At 33.7% G+C, this 20,545-nt stretch overlaps 1 protein-coding gene across 1 annotated transcript in view; it reads right to left on the minus strand.

Annotated features, from left to right (window-relative positions):
* The window catches only part of TSGA10 (testis specific 10), a 149,911-nt gene that overhangs the window by 106,045 nt on the left and 23,321 nt on the right, over nt 1-20,545 (minus strand). The window contains exons 3-9 of the mRNA XM_032397297.1: nt 19,467-19,682; nt 11,018-11,083; nt 9,857-10,024; nt 9,305-9,460; nt 5,657-5,827; nt 5,490-5,567; nt 4,368-4,519 (exon numbers count right to left, since the gene is read on the minus strand). Coding sequence (XP_032253188.1) covers nt 4,368-4,519; nt 5,490-5,567; nt 5,657-5,827; nt 9,305-9,460; nt 9,857-10,024; nt 11,018-11,083; nt 19,467-19,682 — 1,007 coding nt within the window. The remainder of the gene's footprint in view (nt 1-4,367; nt 4,520-5,489; nt 5,568-5,656; nt 5,828-9,304; nt 9,461-9,856; nt 10,025-11,017; nt 11,084-19,466; nt 19,683-20,545) is intronic.

Consider the following 20,545-nt stretch of genomic DNA (forward strand, 5'->3'; position numbering starts at 1 on the left):
GGGGAGTGGGAGAGGGAGAAGCAGGCTTTCTGCCAAGCAGGGAGCTGGATGCGGGGCTTGATCCCAGGACCCTGGGATTATGACCTGAGCCGAAGGCAGACACTTAACGACTGAGCCACCCAGGTGCCCCGGTACAGGTCAATTCTTAAAACTCAACAATAAGTAAACAAAAAATTGAAAAATGGGCAAAATATCTAAACAGATACCTCACCAAAGAAAATAAAAAGATGGCAAGTAACAAATGAAAAGATGCTCCACATCATTTGTCATTAGCAAACTGCAAATTAAAACAATGAAATATTGCTACACACCTATTATAATGGCTAAAATACAAAAATGCGACAATACCAAATGCTAACAAGGATATGGAGCAACAGAAACTCTGATTCATTGCCAGTGGGAATGCAAAATGGTACAGTCACTTTGAAAGAGTTAGGCAGTTTCTTATAAAGCTGAATATAGTTTTAATCTATGATTCAGCAATTGTGCTCCTAGGTATTTACTGAACTGATCTGAAAACCTATGTCCACACAAAAACGTGCACATGAAAGTTTACAGCAGCTTTACTCATAATTACCAAAAACTGGAAGCAACCAAGATGTCCTTCAATAGGTGCATGGATAAACACACTATAGTATATACATATGATAGATATTATTTGATGATAAGAAATAAACTATCTAAGTATGAAAAAAACATGAATGAACCTAAAATGCACATTGCTAAGTGAAAGAAGCTGGTCTGAAAAGGTTGTATACTGTATGATTTCAATTATATGACATTCTGGAAAAAGCAAACATTTCCTCAGCCAGGTGATAAAGGTCAAAATCAACAGTAATAAATCCTATGGACTGTACATACCCATTATACTCTAGATATATATGTACCTTAAAACGGAATTTTACATCTGTGACCTTTCTCTCAAAAACAAATTACCCAGTTTAATCACGACAAAAACAGCAGACAAACCCCAACTGAGAGACATTCTACAAAATACCTAATCAGTACTCCTCAAAACTGTCAAGGTCATCAAAAACAAGGAAAGTCTGAAACTGTCACAGCCAATAGAAGCCTAAGGAAACATGACAACTAAATGTAATGTTAGTGTTCTGGATGGGATCCTGGAACAGAAAAGGACATTAGGGGAAAACTAAGGAAATCTGAATAAAGTATGGACTTCAGTTAATAATGTATCAAATAATTGATTCATTAATTCTAACAAATGTACTAATGTAAGATGTTAATAAGAGAGGAAATTGGGTATGAACTATATAGGAACTCTACCTTCTTCACAATTGCTCTATTAATCTAAAATTGTTGAAAAATACAAAGTTTATTTTAAAAACAACTGTATTTTCATATACAAACAATAAACAATCAGAAAGTGAAATTTTAAAATTCCATTATCAACAGCATCAAAAAAAAATAGGAAATACTCTTATAAATCTGATAAAAGTAGTAAAGGACCTATACACTACAAAACATTGCTGAGGAAAATTAAAGATCTAAACAATGGAGAGAAATACTGTGTTTATGAGTGGGAACACTTGAAATTCAGATGTCATTTTCCCCAATTCCAATCAAATTCCCAAGCAGGTTTTTTTTTTTTATACACTGTGAAAATGATTCTAAAATTAAAATAAAATACAAAGGAATTAGAATAGCCAAAACTACTTTGAGAAAGAACAAAGTTGGAGGACTAACATTACCTAATTTGAAGACTTAAAAAAAAAAAAGTAATCAGGTGGGTTATACTGGGATTGAGATATATAAATAGATCCATCAAATAAAATAGATAACCAAGAAAAGACCTATACATATATGGACAAATGACCTTCTACAAAGCACAAAAACAAGAAAGCATAGTTTTTCAACAAATACAGGAACAACTGGATATCCTTATGCAAAAAAAGGTGAACTTTGATCTATACCTTGACCATATACAAAAACTTTGACATGAATAGCAGATTTAAATATTAAGAACTATAAAATTGCTAGAAGAAAACACAAAACAAAAATCTCAGTGACCTTACATTTGACAATGATTTCTTTAAAAGAATACAAAAAGCTGGGTATAATTTTTTAAAAATCAATAAATTTCACTTAATCAAAATGAAAAAATTTGCTCTTTAAAAGACAGTTAGGAGGGGCGCCTGGGTGGCTCAGTCATTAAGCGTCTGCCTTCAGCTCAGGTCATGATCCCAGGGTCCTGGGATCGAGCCCCGCGTTGGGCTGCCTGCTCAGCGGGAAGCCTGCTTCTCCCTCTCCCACTCCCCCTGCTTGTGTTCCCTCTCTCACTGTGTCTCTCTCTGTCAAATAAATAAATAAAATCTTTAAAATAAATAAATAAATAAAAGATAGTTAATATAAAGGTAAGCCACAGAGTGGGAGAAAATATTTGCAAAATATACCTGAAGTAGGCCTTAGAATTTAGAAAGGACTTTTACAACTTGATAATAATATAAACAATTCAATAAAAGTGTGTAAAAGATTTGAAAAGACACTAAAGAGGATAAATGTATGGTACATAAGCACATGCTCAGATGCTCAAAACCATTAGTCATTAGGGAGGGCAAATTAAAACCATAATACATACCTATTAGAATGGTTAAGATTAAAAAGATAATGCATACCAAGTGTTGATGAGGCTACATAACACCTGGAACACTCATACACTACTGGTGCAAATGTAAAATAAAATAGTACAACCACTTTGGAAAACAGTTTAATAGTTTCTTCAAAATTAAACATATATCCATCACATGACTCAGTCACTCTACCCTTAGGTATTCATCCAAGAAAAATAAAAGCTTATGTCCATACAAAGACTCATGTAAGAATGTACATGAATGTTTTATTTGTTATAGGCCCAAACTGGAAACAACCAAAATGTCCATATATTCACACAATGGAATACTACTCAGGAACAGAAAGGAATAAACTACTGATTATACAACAAGGATAAATTTCAAAATAATTATGCTGAGGGAAAGCATCCCACTAAAAGAATATATACTATATGATTTCATTTATATAACATTTTAGAAAACCAAAACAAATCTCTAGGACAGAAAGCAAATCAGTGGTTGTCTAGGGATTGGCAGGGTAGGTGAGAAGTTACAGAGGGGTATGAGGAAATTTTGGGGAGTGATGGGTAAGGCCACTATCTTGATTGTGCTGATGGTTTTACAGATATATATATATACTTACCAAATTGAACACTTTAAATATGTGCAGTTTACTGTATGTATGCCAACTAGATTCTAATAATACTGTTAAAAGAAAACAAATGTATGCAAAAATTCTCCTCCAAATACACATCTATCTGATAGAATATTTTAGTAAACTACTAAAATGCTTTCCAGGAATTTCTAATGACACGAGCAATACTTATGATATACAATTAAGTGAAACTGGCCAAATATATAACCTAATATAGAATGACATCAATTACACAGAAAGCTTACATAACATGGATGGGAATATTCCTGGTTAGAAAGAGATCTATATTAATAATAGTTTTCACTGAGTTATGGAATCATGGATGATTTAAATTTTCTTTACACTTTTCTCTCTTCTCCAAGGTTTCTTTGTTGTTGTTGTCTTATTTTATTATTTTTATTTTACCTGAGTCTGTACTATCCTTTTAAACAGGAAATTTAGAAATAAATGAAGGGAAAAATTTGAGTCATTATCTGTCCTGACAAGTGATTTCAATATATGTACCACAGACCCTTGAAAGATCAGAGAGGGGACTCTGGGAACTCTTACGTGAACCAAGTATTATCTGTAGACTTAATATTTCACACTCATATGAAATACTGTTTTTCAAATGTTCACAGATGCACTGCAATTCAACATTACTGAATCTGTAGAATTCTCTCATATCAACAGACACTAAAAGTAAAATTGCTAACATGGAGGTCTCCAAGAACTTACTCCCTTACATTTATTGCCTGTAGGTTGCTTTAATTGGAATTTCTTCTGCTACCGTACCAGTATGTAGGAAGAGCTAAGAACCTACTTGGCATTCAATTAACAGAAGTTCCCTTACATTTTCCTACATGTTCAAATGCCAAAGTCAAATATGCTCTGTGCCCAGAAGGACTTTGTAAAAGCTACTTCAGTTAAACATTAGGCTTTCTGCAAATGTAAGATGATGATTACTAGGAGTCTGACTCCTAGTTAAGTATGGCATTGCTAGTCTATAAGTGATCTTTGGGAAATCATTTAATGTGCTGAGATTTCTACAACTGCTTCATAATAATCCTCTCAGAAATTAAAGTCAACAACTTATCATTATAAAATACTCTACAAAAAGTAGAATCTAGTAGTTATAGTAAACTAGTTGTTTAAAGGTAATTTACCTCAAAGAATTATTCTCTGCCTTTTGTCTGCCAAGTTCACTTTCAGTATCCATTGCCTTTCTTGCTAGTGATTTCATTTCTTTTTCCACAGTGGTTATGGTTTCCTTCATCAAAGTCATATTTGACATTTGCTCCATCCGTTCATCATCAAGCTACACAAGTAGAATGATAAGGTTACGGCCACCACTAACAAAATCTTCTTAAAGAGACATCTTCTCTTTGTGCAAACTGTGGCATATGACAAGATTTATACCAGGAGATGATCATATTAGACTTGAATGTTGTGGGAGGCTGTATGGACAAGGTATTGTGGAGTAGGAACAAGAACAAGCCACTGCACAGCCTGGGCATAAAGCCTATTAGAGTATATGCATCTACATTTTCAATCTGGTTCATTTTGACTGTAGCATATGTATCTTATTTGCAAAAGGATGTATTTGTTGTTCAACATTAATAAGTTATACATATAAAGTGGAATTATGAAAAAAAATGTTTTCTCTCCTGAGTAATGTTTTTTTCCCTCATTACAACAACATAACACAAATGAATGTATAAATATATTCAATTAAATTTGGTAATAGAAGTCAAATTCCCCTAATTTTGTTTATATAGTCATAACATCTCAAATATATATTCATAGTATCTAAAATTCTTGATTAGCAAAAAGGTGATGCTTCACATTTAAATTCAGTTTAAATATATTCTTCTCATTAATTTCATTTCATAATAATTTCTTCTACCTTAGCTACTCTTTCGGTAAAATAAGCCAGTTTCTCTGTATCTGGCAACGTTACCTTTAATGAAACAGGGAGATAAGAAAGTTGCTAAAATCCCACAGATGAGAAAGTTGCTAAAATCCCACAGATGTATCCCTAATGGGTTTTTTAAAAAAAGAACACACTTTGCAACCTAAAAGAAAAAATGCTTCACTTACATTTTTTGTGGAAGAAAATAAACAATGAAAAAGTGATAATTTATACCATACATACCACCTTAAATGTTTTAGGATTACTAACACTATCTTAGAAAAATAAAAGAACTTCTCTGAATATAAAAAAAAAAGGGAAAGGGGGAAGCAGCTGACAGTTTATAGCTGAAAACACAAAAATGATTTTTCTTTACATTATGAACGGTACACTCCAGCTCTTCTATCCTTTGTTCCAAGTGAGCCTTCTCATTAAATGCTGTCTCTTGGGCAATCTGTTTAAAAAACAAAAACAAAACAAAATGTTTTCAATGTTGCTACATTGTGTTTCACAAATGGTCATACAGATAAAATTCATCCAAACCTTTAGCCTTTCCCTCAGGCTGTCTCGTTCTGTGGTCATTCTTCGTAAATCAGTGAAGGCCACATCTCTTTCAGTCTCCACCCGCCGGAGGATGGCATGTGCTGTTGTTGATTTAGGAGACTTACAGTTTTTCATCATTTCTCGTCGAAGTCGGGCAATTTCTTCCTGTGCCTATTATTTAAATACACAGACTTCTATTTAACAAGCTTTAGAAAAGACATAAATATAGCTACCTTATATCCAGCCAGTTAAAATACAAACCATTTATAAAAATGGATGCAACAGGATAATGTTTTTTAATGAGTTTATATAAATAAATGCAAATGACGTCAAAAAATGCAAGTGAATGTATAAAAATAGAAGTCTGGTTTATAATATCTTTGCCAAAAATTTTTAAAATTAATTTGGAGGCAGTCAATATAAGAGAGAATATTTTACTAAATTTTTGTGATATAAATTTGAATTCAGCAAAATTCAGGTAAAATACTATTTTAATAAATATTACAGTGTTCCCATCTTTCTCTAATAAATGTATATGCCATTTCCATGTCCTGGCTACTTTTACCCTAACAGAAGGCTCATCAATACTTACTGACAACCCAATATACTCTCTCACACTTGTTCAACCATCCTCAGGTCCCAAACCTATTCCACACCTACAGATAATTTCTTATCCTACTGTACTACTTAAAAGTCCCTAATCTTTCTTGATTTTGATCACTACCTATTGAGCTGGTCTCCAAGACTCAGAGGAAGATATATTACTTCCCAATCTCCATAGCAAAGCTTTTACCAGAGTCCTGGACCTCATCTCCTGAAATGCCTTCTAAGATACTCCTGACTCAATTACAGATGATCCTTGAACAACATGGATTTGAACTTATACACAGGTCCACTTATATACAGATTTTTTCAACAAATACAGTATAGTATTATAAATGTATTTTCTCCTTGTCATGATTTTCTTACTAACATTTTCTCTTCTCTAGCTTATTTTATTGGAAGAGTAAGTGTATAATACATATATAAGAAATGTGTTAATTGACTATGTTATCAGAAAGCTTCTGGTCAACAGTAGGCTAGTTGCAATTAAATTTTTGGGAGTCAAAAGTTATACAAAGATTTTCAACTGTGCAGAAGGGTTGGCACCCCTAGTCCCACCTTGTTTAAGACTCAGCTGTATAATTATTTCCTCTCACTTTGAATAGCACCCTCTCCACTGGCTCTTTCTCCCCTGCCTTCTACCATAACACACGGCGCCCATATCTTGAAAAACTGTCATTTAACCTTGCTGTCCAATTTACCATCCCATATCTCTTTTGCATTTGACATATTTTTTTTTAAGCACAATGCTTTGTACCCATTTGCCTGTTCCTCAGCACCTACTCTCCCACCCCAGCGTAAACTACCTGGCTCCTATACCCACCACTTGGCAGAATTTCAAATAATGACCTCACCAAATGGTCTCTTCTCAGTTCCCATTTTTGATATTTGGCAACATTTGACATTATCTTCAACACCCTGTTTTAGACTCTTTGCTTCCTTGGGCTTAATACTGTTCTACCTTAGTTTCCTATCTTCTTTATCTCTTTTAAAAGTTCCCATACTAATTGGAAAAAACATCCCAACATTACATCTGTTCCTCTATAGCTTTCTCATTCAGAGACCTCATCTACTCTGAAGGCCACAAACTCACCTCTAAGAAGATGAATTCTCCACCTACATATTCAGCTCTTACCTCTCTCCCCAGTCCCACATTTTCTGCCTGAATGCAATTACCACCTGATTGTATGACCATCATCTTACTCTATCTGAAAACAATACATCTTTCCCTCAAATCACCAATGGTTTTGCTATTTCTTTTTCTACCAAAATTCTTCAGTCATTCAAAAAAGAACTTCAGTCAGGCCCATTCAGCCCTCCTTTTTGCTAAAACCAGATCTTGCCAAGGCTTCTGTTACAGTGTCTATTGCATCTCTCCCTCTCCTTATTTCCACTGATAGCACGCTAGCTTAGTTCTTAATGCCTCATGCATGGACTGCTTTCACAGCCTTCCAAAAAGTCCACAGTTTCTCCATCCTCCAATTCTCTTGAAAAAGAAATTGTTATATAAAAAGATAACACAGAAAGATTATGAAAGAGAGAATATAAAATTGTTAACAGGTTAAAATTGTAAAAATGTGGCTTTGGTTATTTCTTCTGCCCTAAAACAAAACAAAAAAAAGCAAAAACAAAAACAAAAAAAACAGATTGCCCATTGCTTATAAAGCAAAGTATAAACCCCTTATATGGCCCACTAAACAGCCTTTACATGTACTTCAGAAGTTGGCAAACTACATGTAGCTCACAGGCCAAATCGAGCCAGCCTCCTGTTTTTGTAGGTCTTTAAGCTGAGAATGTTTTTTACATTTTTTAATGACCAAAAAAAACAAAAAAAGATTTCATAATATGTATCATAGGTAAAAATAATATGAAATTCAAATTTCCGTGTCCAAAAGTAAAGTTATATTGTAACACAGCCAAACTCATTCATTTGTAAATTGTCTATAGCTACTTTCCCACTACGACAGAGTTGAATAGCTATGAGATTGTGTGGCCTGCAGAGCACAAGATTTTCTGGACATTTACAGAAGAAGTTTGCAGACCCCTGCTCTAGTCCAATTTCCCTTTGAAGCCTTAGCTCCCCCTTACTCCAATGGCATATAGCTTTTAGTCCAGTCTTAATTTGATCCATTTATCTACTGATTTTCCTGCCTTTATCCTTTGCCTCATACCATTCCTTTGGTCTGAAATGTTCCTTCTTACCTCTTTCAAGATAATAGGAACTCCATTCTTCCTTCAGGACTCAAATTCCATATCATCTAGCAAAGATTTCCTTGATCACAACAACTAAAAATACCCACTTCTTTTATTTCTTACATCATCTGGACCACTTATACTTAAGTAACAAAAAATACATACAAGACAATACACTTTATCTCCCCAAGTAGACTGTGAACATAGAAAATAGTGTTGGTATTTTATCATTTTTTTCTATCTCTTAGAGTGTCAAGCTCAGAACTCTGCATATAGTAGCTATAATTCTTAATAAAATTTGGTATTTTTAAAATAAACTATGTTGGTGATTTATGGGGTTTAATATTTATTGAGTAAATAAGCTATATGATTAATAAGAGCTATATATATAACTTTAAGCTAAAAATGGATATAAACTACAAACTGATTTTACTCTCCTAAATTAAGCAAATTATAAGCAGTTCCTAAAGTGACTGACAGTATATCAAAGTGATAATTAGCATTTTCTAACCCCCTAATCCCAATCTGTTTACCTTGAACTCATGCATGGACTTCCTATCATTTAACACTTTCCTCATTTCTCATGCCAAAAATCAGACTATTTCTATACATGTACATGATCTTTTTTGGATATGAGGATAAATGTGTGTATGTGTGTGTATGTGTGTATGTACACATACACTTATTGTATTGGAAACACATTACATTTCATTAAGAATACCTTAAGAACAAAGTAATTCCCAAATGTTAGGTTAATTTGATTGGCAGTTTTAAGCATTCTTATAGAACTTAAAAAATTACGTATCTTGAAAATTGAGTATTATTACTTAGATATGTTATTTATAAATTTACCTGTTCATAAAGAAGAAAGGTCTTGTCTCTCTCAGATGTAAGAACCTTGACATTACCCTGAATTTCTGCCAAATGACGCTCATATTTTTCCAGCATGCATTTAAGTTCTTCACGGTCTCTTGTTGTCTTCAAAAGCTCTACATCACAGTTTGTACCCTACAATTATTATATAAGAAATGTGAAATTCTTTTTTGACATGTGGTTCTAAGAAAACCGTGCTACTAATAGCAGTACACAATCTCTACTGAAGCAAACATGACCATACAATGAAAGGAAATGATGAAAAAAGTTTTAAAAATCACTTCTCTTTTAAACAGGTTCATCCCAAAGTGGTCCACATTTATCTGATTACCTCCCAACTACTACCAATACCAGGGATAAAGAACTAAATTCAATAGTCCACTGTGCCATCAAAGAGACCTCTGTCTCCCCAATTCTTGGATATACCAATTCATGCCAAATCAAAATGAATTATTTGCATATTAGGTAATTCAAAGAATAAAAGTGTTTGAGCAACAAACTCCACAATATTTGTAAGTTTCCAAAACCTACCCGGGAAGATGGAGATGGGCGTCTTGGACTTTTAGATCTACTTCTGATCATCTTTCTCAAATTTTGAGCTTCACTCTTGTAGTAATCTCTGTCTGCTTCTAAAGTCTTGACAAAGGAATCAAGTCTGGAAGGAGATTTATTTTGTGCTTTTTCAGTCTCTAAAATTATCTTGCCAAGGAGGAAAAAATTAGGTCATTATTTCAAGCTACACTATAGCATCATTTTCTATATGAAAACTGAATAAACAGGATCCTTAAAAATAATAAATTTGGTATTTTAAAAATAATTCATCAATCTCTGGGGCCTTCTTTTTCTAGCATTTCTAAATGTACTATATTTTTATTTAACTAAAAGAACCCCCAAATTTACTCAATAATTTTAAGAAAAAATGATAAAGAAATTTTGGAAAGGCCAGAAACGTCCACATATCTAGTTATAAGTCCTAGAAATTGAATTAATTTGCTTAGGAAACTTGTATGCTAATATTAAAGCTTCTGTTTATGGCATCTAAGTTTTGTTCAATAATTGTTCAATAAATGAATAAATTAAATGAATGCTGGATATTTTATACTTGTATACACTTTCAAGTACATTCCCAATCACCTTAATGTATTTAGAAGCATTTTTTCTTTTATAATCTTTATTTTACCAATACTTTATTGGGAGAAAACTATAGATATGCTTTCAGAGAGGGTGTTCCAAATATTTTAAATGATAACATTAAATGGTCTAAAAGGAGTTTTCATTTCACATTGCTAGAAAAAGAAAACTCATTACTCAGAATTAACTTACAACATCTGATTTAATATTTATTACTAAGAGGGATAAAAGTTAATGTGTAAACAAATGCATCTTATATTTTGAGAATTAAATTACTCACAGTCATCATTTTAAATCAAGTAACAGCTAAGGGCAGTAATAAAACCAACCAAAGTTCTCTCCACCTCTAGGAAAGAAAGGCATAATGATGAAATGGAGTGAGAACAACAATGCTCTTACAGATGGGAAGTGCCCCTGTGCACCAAAGCAGAGTGCTGATTTTAGAAAACAGACATTTTTTATTGTTCACAAAATGCACAAGAGCTAAAACACAACCATTTTTTTGTAGTCTAAGAGAATAAAAATGATTTCTCAACATACATTTATAAAAAATGTACTTACAGATCTAAGCCTTTTTATTGTATCTTCCAATACTATTATATTATTTTGCTGGCAAATGAGTTCAATCTGAAAAACAAGCCAGAAAAATTATTTAGATTAAAAATATTTAAACAGATTTAACTAAAAAGAGAACATCAAAAAAGGAAGCCACTTGAAACAACACGTGTTGGCGAGGATGTGGAGTAAAAGGAACCTTTATGCACTGTTGGTGGGAATGCAAACTGATGCAGACACTGTGGAAAACAGTACGGAGGTTCCCAAAAAAATTAAAATTAGACTTACCTTATGATCCAATAATCGCACTACTGGGTATTTACCCCCAAAATACAAAAACACTAATTCAAAGGGATACATGCACCCCTATATTTATTGCAGCATTATTTACAATAGCCAAATTATGGAAACAGCCCAAGTGTCTATCGATAAATGAATGGATAAAGATGTGGTTATATATACATACACATACACACACACACACACACACGCAATGGAATATTATTCAGCCATAAAAAGAATGAAGTTTTGCCATTTGCAACAACATGGATAGAGCTAGAAAGTATAATGCTAAGTGAAAAAAGTCAGAGAAAGACAAATACCATATGATCTCACTCATATGTGGAATTTAAGAAACAAAACAAATGAGCAAAGGGGAAAAAAAAAGAGAGAGACAAACCAAGAAACAGACTCTTAACCATAGAGAACAAACTGATAGTTACCAGAATGGGGGGTGGGTGAGGTGGATTAAAGAGTACACTTACCATGATGAAAAAAAATTATATTAAAAATTTAAAAAGGGATGCCACTTAAAAATAAAATCATGTAGTGAATAATTTACAAAAGAAAAGATAATCTGCCCTTTCTGTTCACCTACCTTTGGATGGTAAAAGAACGTAGGATGAAATATAGCAGTTCCCTTTCCATTAACCCAAGTTTGTTATTAAACAGTAATTGGTTATATTTTACCAAATTACTCCCTACAAATTGCAACAAAATGTTAATACTAATTATAATTCTGAAGATGGTAATAGGGAAGAGATAAAAGAATGAGTAGGATAAAAGTCTTCTCAAATCATCAAAGTCAGAGTGATTGCTTTCTTCTCTGAACTCTTTTAAATAGTTTAGTTCAATCAAACCCATAAAATACTTTTTGTATCAGTTTTAGGATGTTGAACATACCCAGCCTTATGGTATAACTACCTGTAGTCATATAGTTAGTATATGACTAGACTGTATGTTTCTAGAGGACAGTGACTATGTTTTCATGCAAAGATCTATTTGATATAATCTATGCTATAAATTGGCATATTAGTTTAATAAATTTATTTCTCAATTCATAAACCTCTCCCTCATTATTCTAAACTGTTTCTTGCTATATTTTAAATTTGACTTTTCTGGAATTATTGCTCCTCATTTGTTCTTTAGACCCAAATTCTTTCTAAGATTTCTCTGGCAGTCATATTTTTTTGTAGTCTATGAAATATTAAGGGGCAACGGTATGAAACAAAACTTACGTATAGTCTGGATAAGCTTATACAGTTTTGGACAATTTCCAATGTTTTAATTTATACTATTATGTAGACACCAAAAAGAAATGGAGCTGTATTAAATTATGTATAAAGGTGCCCACATTAAATTAGGAATAAAAACACACTGCCAAAAATTTTATCTGACACATTGTTGTAAAAAGGAAATTTATACACACATATCCTAGATACAGATGGAACATAACCAGTAATACGTAAACTGAGGAAGATAAGACTATGTCTAATTACAGCAAGGTGTGATTTTCTTCATTATGTTCTTCTATATGAACTGAAATTTTTATGATAAACATGTATTACTTTTACAGACATAAAAAACATAATGCTGATTCCACTCTGAAAAACAAAATTATAACTAGCCCAAATGAAAAGATGCTAACCCAGTGTTTTCATTTATCTGACAAACAATTAATGAGGACCTACTATGCACCTGACATTGTGTTATATGCTGGGGATAGCAGGGAATAAAATAGACAAAAATCTCTGCTTTCCACTTGCACCCCAATGTTTATAGCAGCAATGTCCACAATAGCCAAATTATGGAAAGAGCCCAGATGTCCAACAACAGATGAATGGAGTGGCATATATAATCACAATGGAATATTACTCAGCCATCCAAAAATTGAAATCTTGCCATTTGCAACGACATGGACGGAACTAGAGGGTATTATGCTAAGTGAAATAAGTCAATCAGAGAAAGACAACTGTCTTTTGATTTCACTCATGTGTGGAATTTAAGAAACAAAACAGAGGAGCATAGAGGAAGGGAGGGAAAAATAAAACAAGATGTGATCAGAGAGGGAGAAAAACCATAAGAGACTCTTAACCATAGGAAACAAACTGAGGGTTGCTGGAGGGGAGGGGGGTTGGGGGGATGGGGTAACAGGATGATGGGCATTAAGGAGGGCACATGATGTAATGAGCACTGAGTGTTATATAAAACTGATGAATCACTGAACTCTACCTCTGAAACTAACAATACACTATATGTTAATTAATTGAATTTAAATTAAAAAAAAGAAAACCTCTGCCCTCATGGAACTTATATTCTAGTTGAAAAGAGAAAAACAAAAGATAAGAGGTAAAATATATATCAGAGAGTTACTGTCTTATTCAAAAAATACATAATGAGCATTCATTTGCATCTGTTCTAGGCAAATTGAGGTAAAAAAGTGAAAAATAAACAAAGATCCCTACCTCTGGAGACCTTACATTCCAGCTGGGCAGACAATAAAAAAATAAACCTAACAAATAAATTATATAGTCATTAGGGGAAAAAAAGAGCAGAGTTAAGGGAATGTTTATGAAGGAATAGGTTGGAATTTTAAATAGTCCTCATTGAAAGGAGTCCTCATTGAAAGGAGACCTGGAGCAAAGAGAAAGGGGGGGTCAACCATATAAAAATCTGGAAGAACATTCCAGGCAGAAGATACAGCAAAAGCAAATGCCCTAAGGCAAAAGAAGGTCAGCTAAATTCTGAGGAATAGTAAGGAGTTAGTGTGGCTGGAATAGAGTGTGTGTAGAGAAAAGTAGTTGGAAAGTATTACAAAGGAAAAGCAGGGGAGAAAGAGGGAGAATAAGCATGGGGGGGAGAGGAAGAACTTAAATAGCCTTTACACTTTATCTTTCACATGGTAAATTTTGAAATATTTTTGATTGATGAATCACATACCAATGTAACAATACAAGAGCTACCAAAGATCCAGTCCAAGAACAGCCCTTATGTTAATTAAAATATAAATTGTATGAAGAAACTAGTAATAGTAAAATTGCAATTCTGCTTATTTCAAAAATTTATGTTCAATTAGCTGGAAAACACTGTATTATTAAGATAAAAATAATTTTAAAAAACTCAAAATGAGAAGATAAAAGGAGGCATATAATTCTGGTGGTTTTAAAATATGTCCATAAATTTTGGGGTGCCTGGATGGCTCAGTTGTTAAGCGTCTGCCTTCGGCTCAGGTCATGATCCCAGGGTCCTGGGATGAGCCCCACATCAGGCTCCCTGCTCCGCGGGAAGCCTGCTTCTCCCTCTCCCACTCCCCCTGCTTGTATTCCCTCTCTCTGTCAAATAAATAAATAAAATCTTTAAAAAATAAAATACGTCCATAAATTTTGATATTCCTTACTTCAAATGATGGAGCTTAATTTCCTTCCCCTTAAGTGTGGCATATACTTAGTAACTCACTTCTAATGAACAGGATGTGATGGTTTGTAACTTCTGAGACTGAATCATAACAGGCATTGCAGATTCCTCCTTTCTGTCTCTCTTGGATGACTGGCTCAGGGGGAAGCAAGCTGACATAAACCTATCAAACAACCTTAGGGGGAGGTGCACCTGTCAAGGAACTAAAGCTTGCCGCCGAAAGCCAACAGTCATCTGAGTATGTTATCTAAAAGCAAACCCTCCAGTACCAGTCAAGCCATGACTACAGACTGGCCATCATCTTGATTACACATTCTTGAAAAACCATGAACCAAAACTACCCAGCTGACTAAGCTATACTTGAAACTATGAGATACAAACGTTTGTCATCTGAGGCCATTAAGGTTTAGGAGTAATCTATTACACAGTAATAGAAAATAAAATAGTAAATATTCAGAACATTTTAATGTCATAAATGATGGAAGTCATTCTGTTGACCTTTAAAAATATGACTAAAAGTAAACTCTTCCAAATAAATAAATTTAATATTATCTATCTCAATTCCAGACAAACAGACTTAACCTCAGCTCTACCTCTCTAGAGCATAACCCCAAAGAGTACAGGAATACAAACATTCTTTCTCAACTCTCAAATCAGAAATTCTCTGTTTCAAGGCTCACCCCACAAATCAGACAAGGAATCTCTCCCCAGTAATTGGATACCTAAACTATACACACAGTGACATAAGGATGATGACAACATGCGTTGGTGTTCATATCCCCAACACTGGTCATGTATCTTTCTAATCCCCATTCTACCTGTAACACTCACTTACTGAGGTTGGTGATTTCATTTCAGTACATTTAAACAACCCATTTTGCCCCCTCTTTATTTACTATCCAATGTCTTTCCTGCATCAGCAATGCTATCTCTACTCTAGCTTTCCAATTCTCAGATATACCAAACATTCCGCATCATATGTGATATCTATTTCTTAGAAACACTCTTTTCTGAGCTAGGCAGAATTTCCATCTGTGGGTTTAATATTTTTAGGTTTAGGTAAATCCTAGCTATTTTATTTTAAATCTTTCCTATTCCTTAAATTCTCTTTTTGATAGCAGAGGATTCACCCTGACAGAGTACTCACTCTCTAACACAGACTCAAACAATCCTTTAAAATTAATGACTTCGAAACTGGGCACTCTCTTCAGGGGAATTTGGCCAACTAGGCCTCCCAGAGTGGGAAGCAATATAATTTTTAATTTGAAGAAGAAAACAAGAAAGAAAATAAAACATTAACCCAGTGTTCCTTAATTTGATAATTTTTTTTAAAGATTTTATTTATTTATTTGTCAGAGACAGAAAAAGGGCACAAGCAGGGGGAGTGGCAGGCAGAGGGAGAAGTAGGCTCCCCTCCGAGCAAGGAGCCCGACGCAGGACTCGATCCCAGAACCCTGCGATCATGATCTGAGCTGAAGGCAGACGCTTAACCAACTGAGCCACCCAAGCATCTTGATAATTTTTATGATTAAGACTGAACTTAATTTAACATTAAACTGTTAATGAAGGATAACTATTCTTAAAGAAACAGTACAAACAGAAGAGCTTATTGAGAAATGTTTAAAATATTCAAGCTACTTTTAAATGTCTTTCAAATACTTTAGTAGCAACCATTACAAAGAAAATAATTCACAAATCATTCTTATCTAATCTCTCAGAGCCTCTTCCAGGTAACACTGTTAAAGAAGACTGTGTCCTGGGACGCCTGGATGGTGCTATCAGGTGTTGGACTCTTGGTTTCAGCTCAGGTCCCATGATCTCACAGTCATGAGATCAAGCCCTGCATTGGGCTCCATGCTGAGCAGAGTCGGCTTGGGATTCTCTCTCCCTCTCCCTCTGCCCCTCCCACTTGTGCTGTCTTCTCTTGCTCTCTCTAAAATAAATAATCTTAAAAAAAAAAAAAAAGGCTGTGTCCTTACATTAAAGTAAGAAACTTCACATGTTTCAGTATTTCATTACTCAGACTTTTCACTAATTCAGGCTTATTTATCCTTTACACAATTTAAATAAGCAAAATTTCTGCATATAAACAGATACCATCCTACCGTTTATTAACTGGGCTCTTATATTTCAAATTACTTTAACGGATAATGCCTTCAATAACACTTAATGTTCTCAGCCTCATCATTTAAGGGCTTTATCATATGCTACTTTGGGTACATCATATGGGCATGGATATGCACCCAAAGTAGCATATGATATGCTCTATTATGTGCTACCAAGAGTACATTAAAATGTTGTTTAAGAAATAACATGGAACAACAATAAGCTTCAGGAAACTACGTTATTACAGACAACTTACTAATCTGGAGATTAATAAAATCAAGACAAAGGAGCACATTCACACATTATCATTTAAAAATTCAGTAGGTTGAGGGACGCCTGGGTGGCTCAGTTGGTTGAGCATCTGTCTGCCTTCGGCTCAGGTCATGATCCTGGGTTTCTGGGATCGAGTCCCATATCAGGCTCCTTGCTCAGTGGAGAGCCTGCTTCTCCCTCTGCCTGCCACTCCCCCTGCTTACACTCTCACTCTCTCTCTCCCCCCTCTCTCTGGCAGATAAATAAAATCTTTTTAAAAAAATTCAATAGGTTAATTTTGACTTTGAAATACATTGTATCTTGCTTATAAGCCATTAGGCAATAATGAGAAATGAAACTATCTTCATTTTTATAATTGTGTGAAGTTATAATATAACTTCTATCATTTATTACATTAAAATGTTTTGAGTATTTACTATTTTATTTTCTATTCCTAGGTAACAAATTACCCTAAACCTTAATGGCCTCAGATGTCAAACATTTGTATCTCATAGTTTCAAGTACAGCTTAGCTATAAGTCAAAGTTTATAATATGTGAAGTTTCTTACTTTAATGTTCCTAGTTTCTAAATTTCATGGCAGAGTACTAAAAACTCAATCAAGAAATAAAATGTTTATCAAAATATCATAAAGCTACACTAATTAAAATAATGTGATAGCGGCACAGAAAATAGCACATGAATTCATGAAATCAAACAATCCAGACACATATCCATGCACATATGAGAATTTAGTAGTTATTAAAATGGCATTTCAAGTCAGTGACTAAAGAAAGGACTATCCAACCATACCTCATACTAGAACAAAAATAAATTCCAGAAGAATTAAAACTTAAAAAAATATTAAAAAGTATTAAAAGAAACTGTAGAAAATATTCTTGGAGTTCTTGAGGTGAGAAGATCTTCCTAAAAAAAAAAATCAAAACTAGGTGGAGAACAGAGGATTTTTAGGGCAGTGAAATTATTCTGCATGATACTATAATGGTAGATACATTTCATTCTATTTGTCCAAACTCTTAGAATATATAATACCAAGTGTGAACCCTAATGTAAACTATGGGCTCTAGGTGATAACAATGAGTCAATGTAGGTTCATCAATTTTAACAAAGGTACCACTTGGGTGGGGCATGTTGCTAATAGGGAGACTGTCCATACGTAGGGACAGGAGGTATATGGGAAATCTCTATACCTTCTGCTTAATTTTGCTATAAACCCAAAACTGCTCTAAAAATAAAATCTACTCAAATTTTTAAAAAGGGGGAGAATCTCAAAAAAATAAAAGAATCAAAACTCAGAAGTCAGTAAAGACTGACAAATTTTACTACACAGAAATTTAAGACTTTGATTAAAAAATCTTTTTAAAGTGTGAAATAAATTCTGTGTGTGAAAACAGAAAAAAAGGATGGAAATATATGTATTATCTATTTGTTGGTAGATATTTCTGCAGGAGAGAGATGAATTAGGAAGGGAGAAAAATGTCCTATATATAGAACATTCCTGTTTTTCTTCAAAATTTTTATTTAAATTCTTGTTAGTTAACATATAGTGTAATATTGGTTTCAGGAGTAGAATTTAGTGATTCATCACTTACATATAACACCCAGTGCTCATCATAACAAGTGTCCTCCTTAATACCTATCACCCATTTAGCCCATCCCCCACCCACCTCCCTCCATCAACCCTCAGTTTGTTCTCTATCATTAAGAATCTCTTATGGTGTACTTTCCACTCTCTTTTTTCCCCTTCCCATATGTTCATCTGTTTTATTTCCTAAATTCCACATATGCGTGAAATCATATGATATTTGTCTTTCTCTGACTGACTGACTTCGCTTAGCATAATACCCTCTAGTTCCATCCATGTTGTTGCAAATGGCAAGATTTCATTCTGTTTGATGGTTGAGCAGTCTTCCATTGTGTGTGTGTGTGTGTGTGTGTGTGTGTGTGTGTGTGTGTGTGTGTATATATATATAGGCCACATCTACAGAACATTCCTATTGCCTGAAGTTTTTACCATATTACTTAGGCTACATATTACTTAGTAAGTTTTTTGAGCAAAACTTTTTAAAAGAAATAAAATGTGCAATACAATATAATTTAATCCTTAGAATAGACATTTAAATTTAATGTCGAATCTAAAAAAACTGTCAAATGATATAAATGTGAATGTCACTTTTTCCATTGCATTTAATAATTGCATGATGTTCAGAGTAGAATTAAAATTCCAATCCTAAAGTAGAAATAAAATCCTAACTAGAATTACTGCAGTGATCGTTTCACAATATATAGAAATACTGAATCATTATGTTGTACACCTTGAGGTAATGTAATGCTATATATCAGTTATAACTCAATAAAAAATTCTATCAGTGGTAAATATAATACCTTTGCTTCTTCAAGTTCTTTGTCGGCGGTATCCACCACAAAATTTTTCTCTTTTTCTAGTTGCTCTGCTAGTTGGTCAATTTTAATCAATTCTTTACAAAGATGCTCATTGTGGCTGGTTAAATCATCTACTTGACTGCTTACCACCTCCTTACTATCCAAGAGTTTCCTAACATATTCTTCCAAGTCATGATTTGTCTGTTTGAGATCTTCAATCTGTTATAATTAGAAAGAAAATAAACATTTTAAAATATTTCCTTTGCTTCCCTCTGAGGAGAACAAGCAGGTGACTGGAATCAGGAAGGGAGGTTTGCTTCCCTGGAAGGAGACCTAAATATATATATATTTTTTCACTTTCTGAATTTTGTACCATGTGAATGTAATACCTATCTTCAAAAAATGTATTAAATGAAAATGTAAAGGTTTATAGCTATGTCTTCCAAGACAATTTACAATTAATAAACTTAATCACTATTGATTTTTAGCCAAAACTATTAGAAAAATAGCCAAATATTTATACCTGCACAAAAGAAACCAGTCTTGAGAGCTTGTTTGGAGGTTCTAGCAGGGGAGAGCAGCCAGTCTTGAAATTAATTTTAATAATATCAATTAGATGTTCTTCAGAATTAAATTTCTAATTATTGTTACCAAAATATGTTAACTCTTTAAAAAAAAGTTCTTTTGAACATATCAATAACTTACTTGACTAAGCTAAATACCAAATCAATCAAGTATCTGCTGACTAATGTGGAGGACCACAGCTTTCCTTCCCAGCCCACTATCAAACCATCAACCGATGAAGAAAAGGGCCTTTTCTATCACAGAGATATCCAAATGCCTTCAAAGGAAAAAAAATACATTAGACCCATTGAAAATGATTGTCAGGCTATATGGTGAATTATTTAACTAAAATTTCCTTTTTTGCCCTGGCCTCAAGGAATTTTAAAGCCTACCTGCAACCCACCTCCAGTAACTAGCACAGAACCTGTGTGCAATGATCTCCTGTCTGCTATTCTTGTCCCCTGCTTTCATTAAGTTTATTTGCCCCATTCTTATTACCTAAGCTATTTTTATTACTT

The sequence above is a fragment of the Phoca vitulina genome, unplaced genomic scaffold (genome assembly GCF_004348235.1).
Source record: "Phoca vitulina isolate PV1807 unplaced genomic scaffold, GSC_HSeal_1.0 scaffold98, whole genome shotgun sequence".
NCBI lineage: Eukaryota > Metazoa > Chordata > Mammalia > Carnivora > Phocidae > Phoca > Phoca vitulina.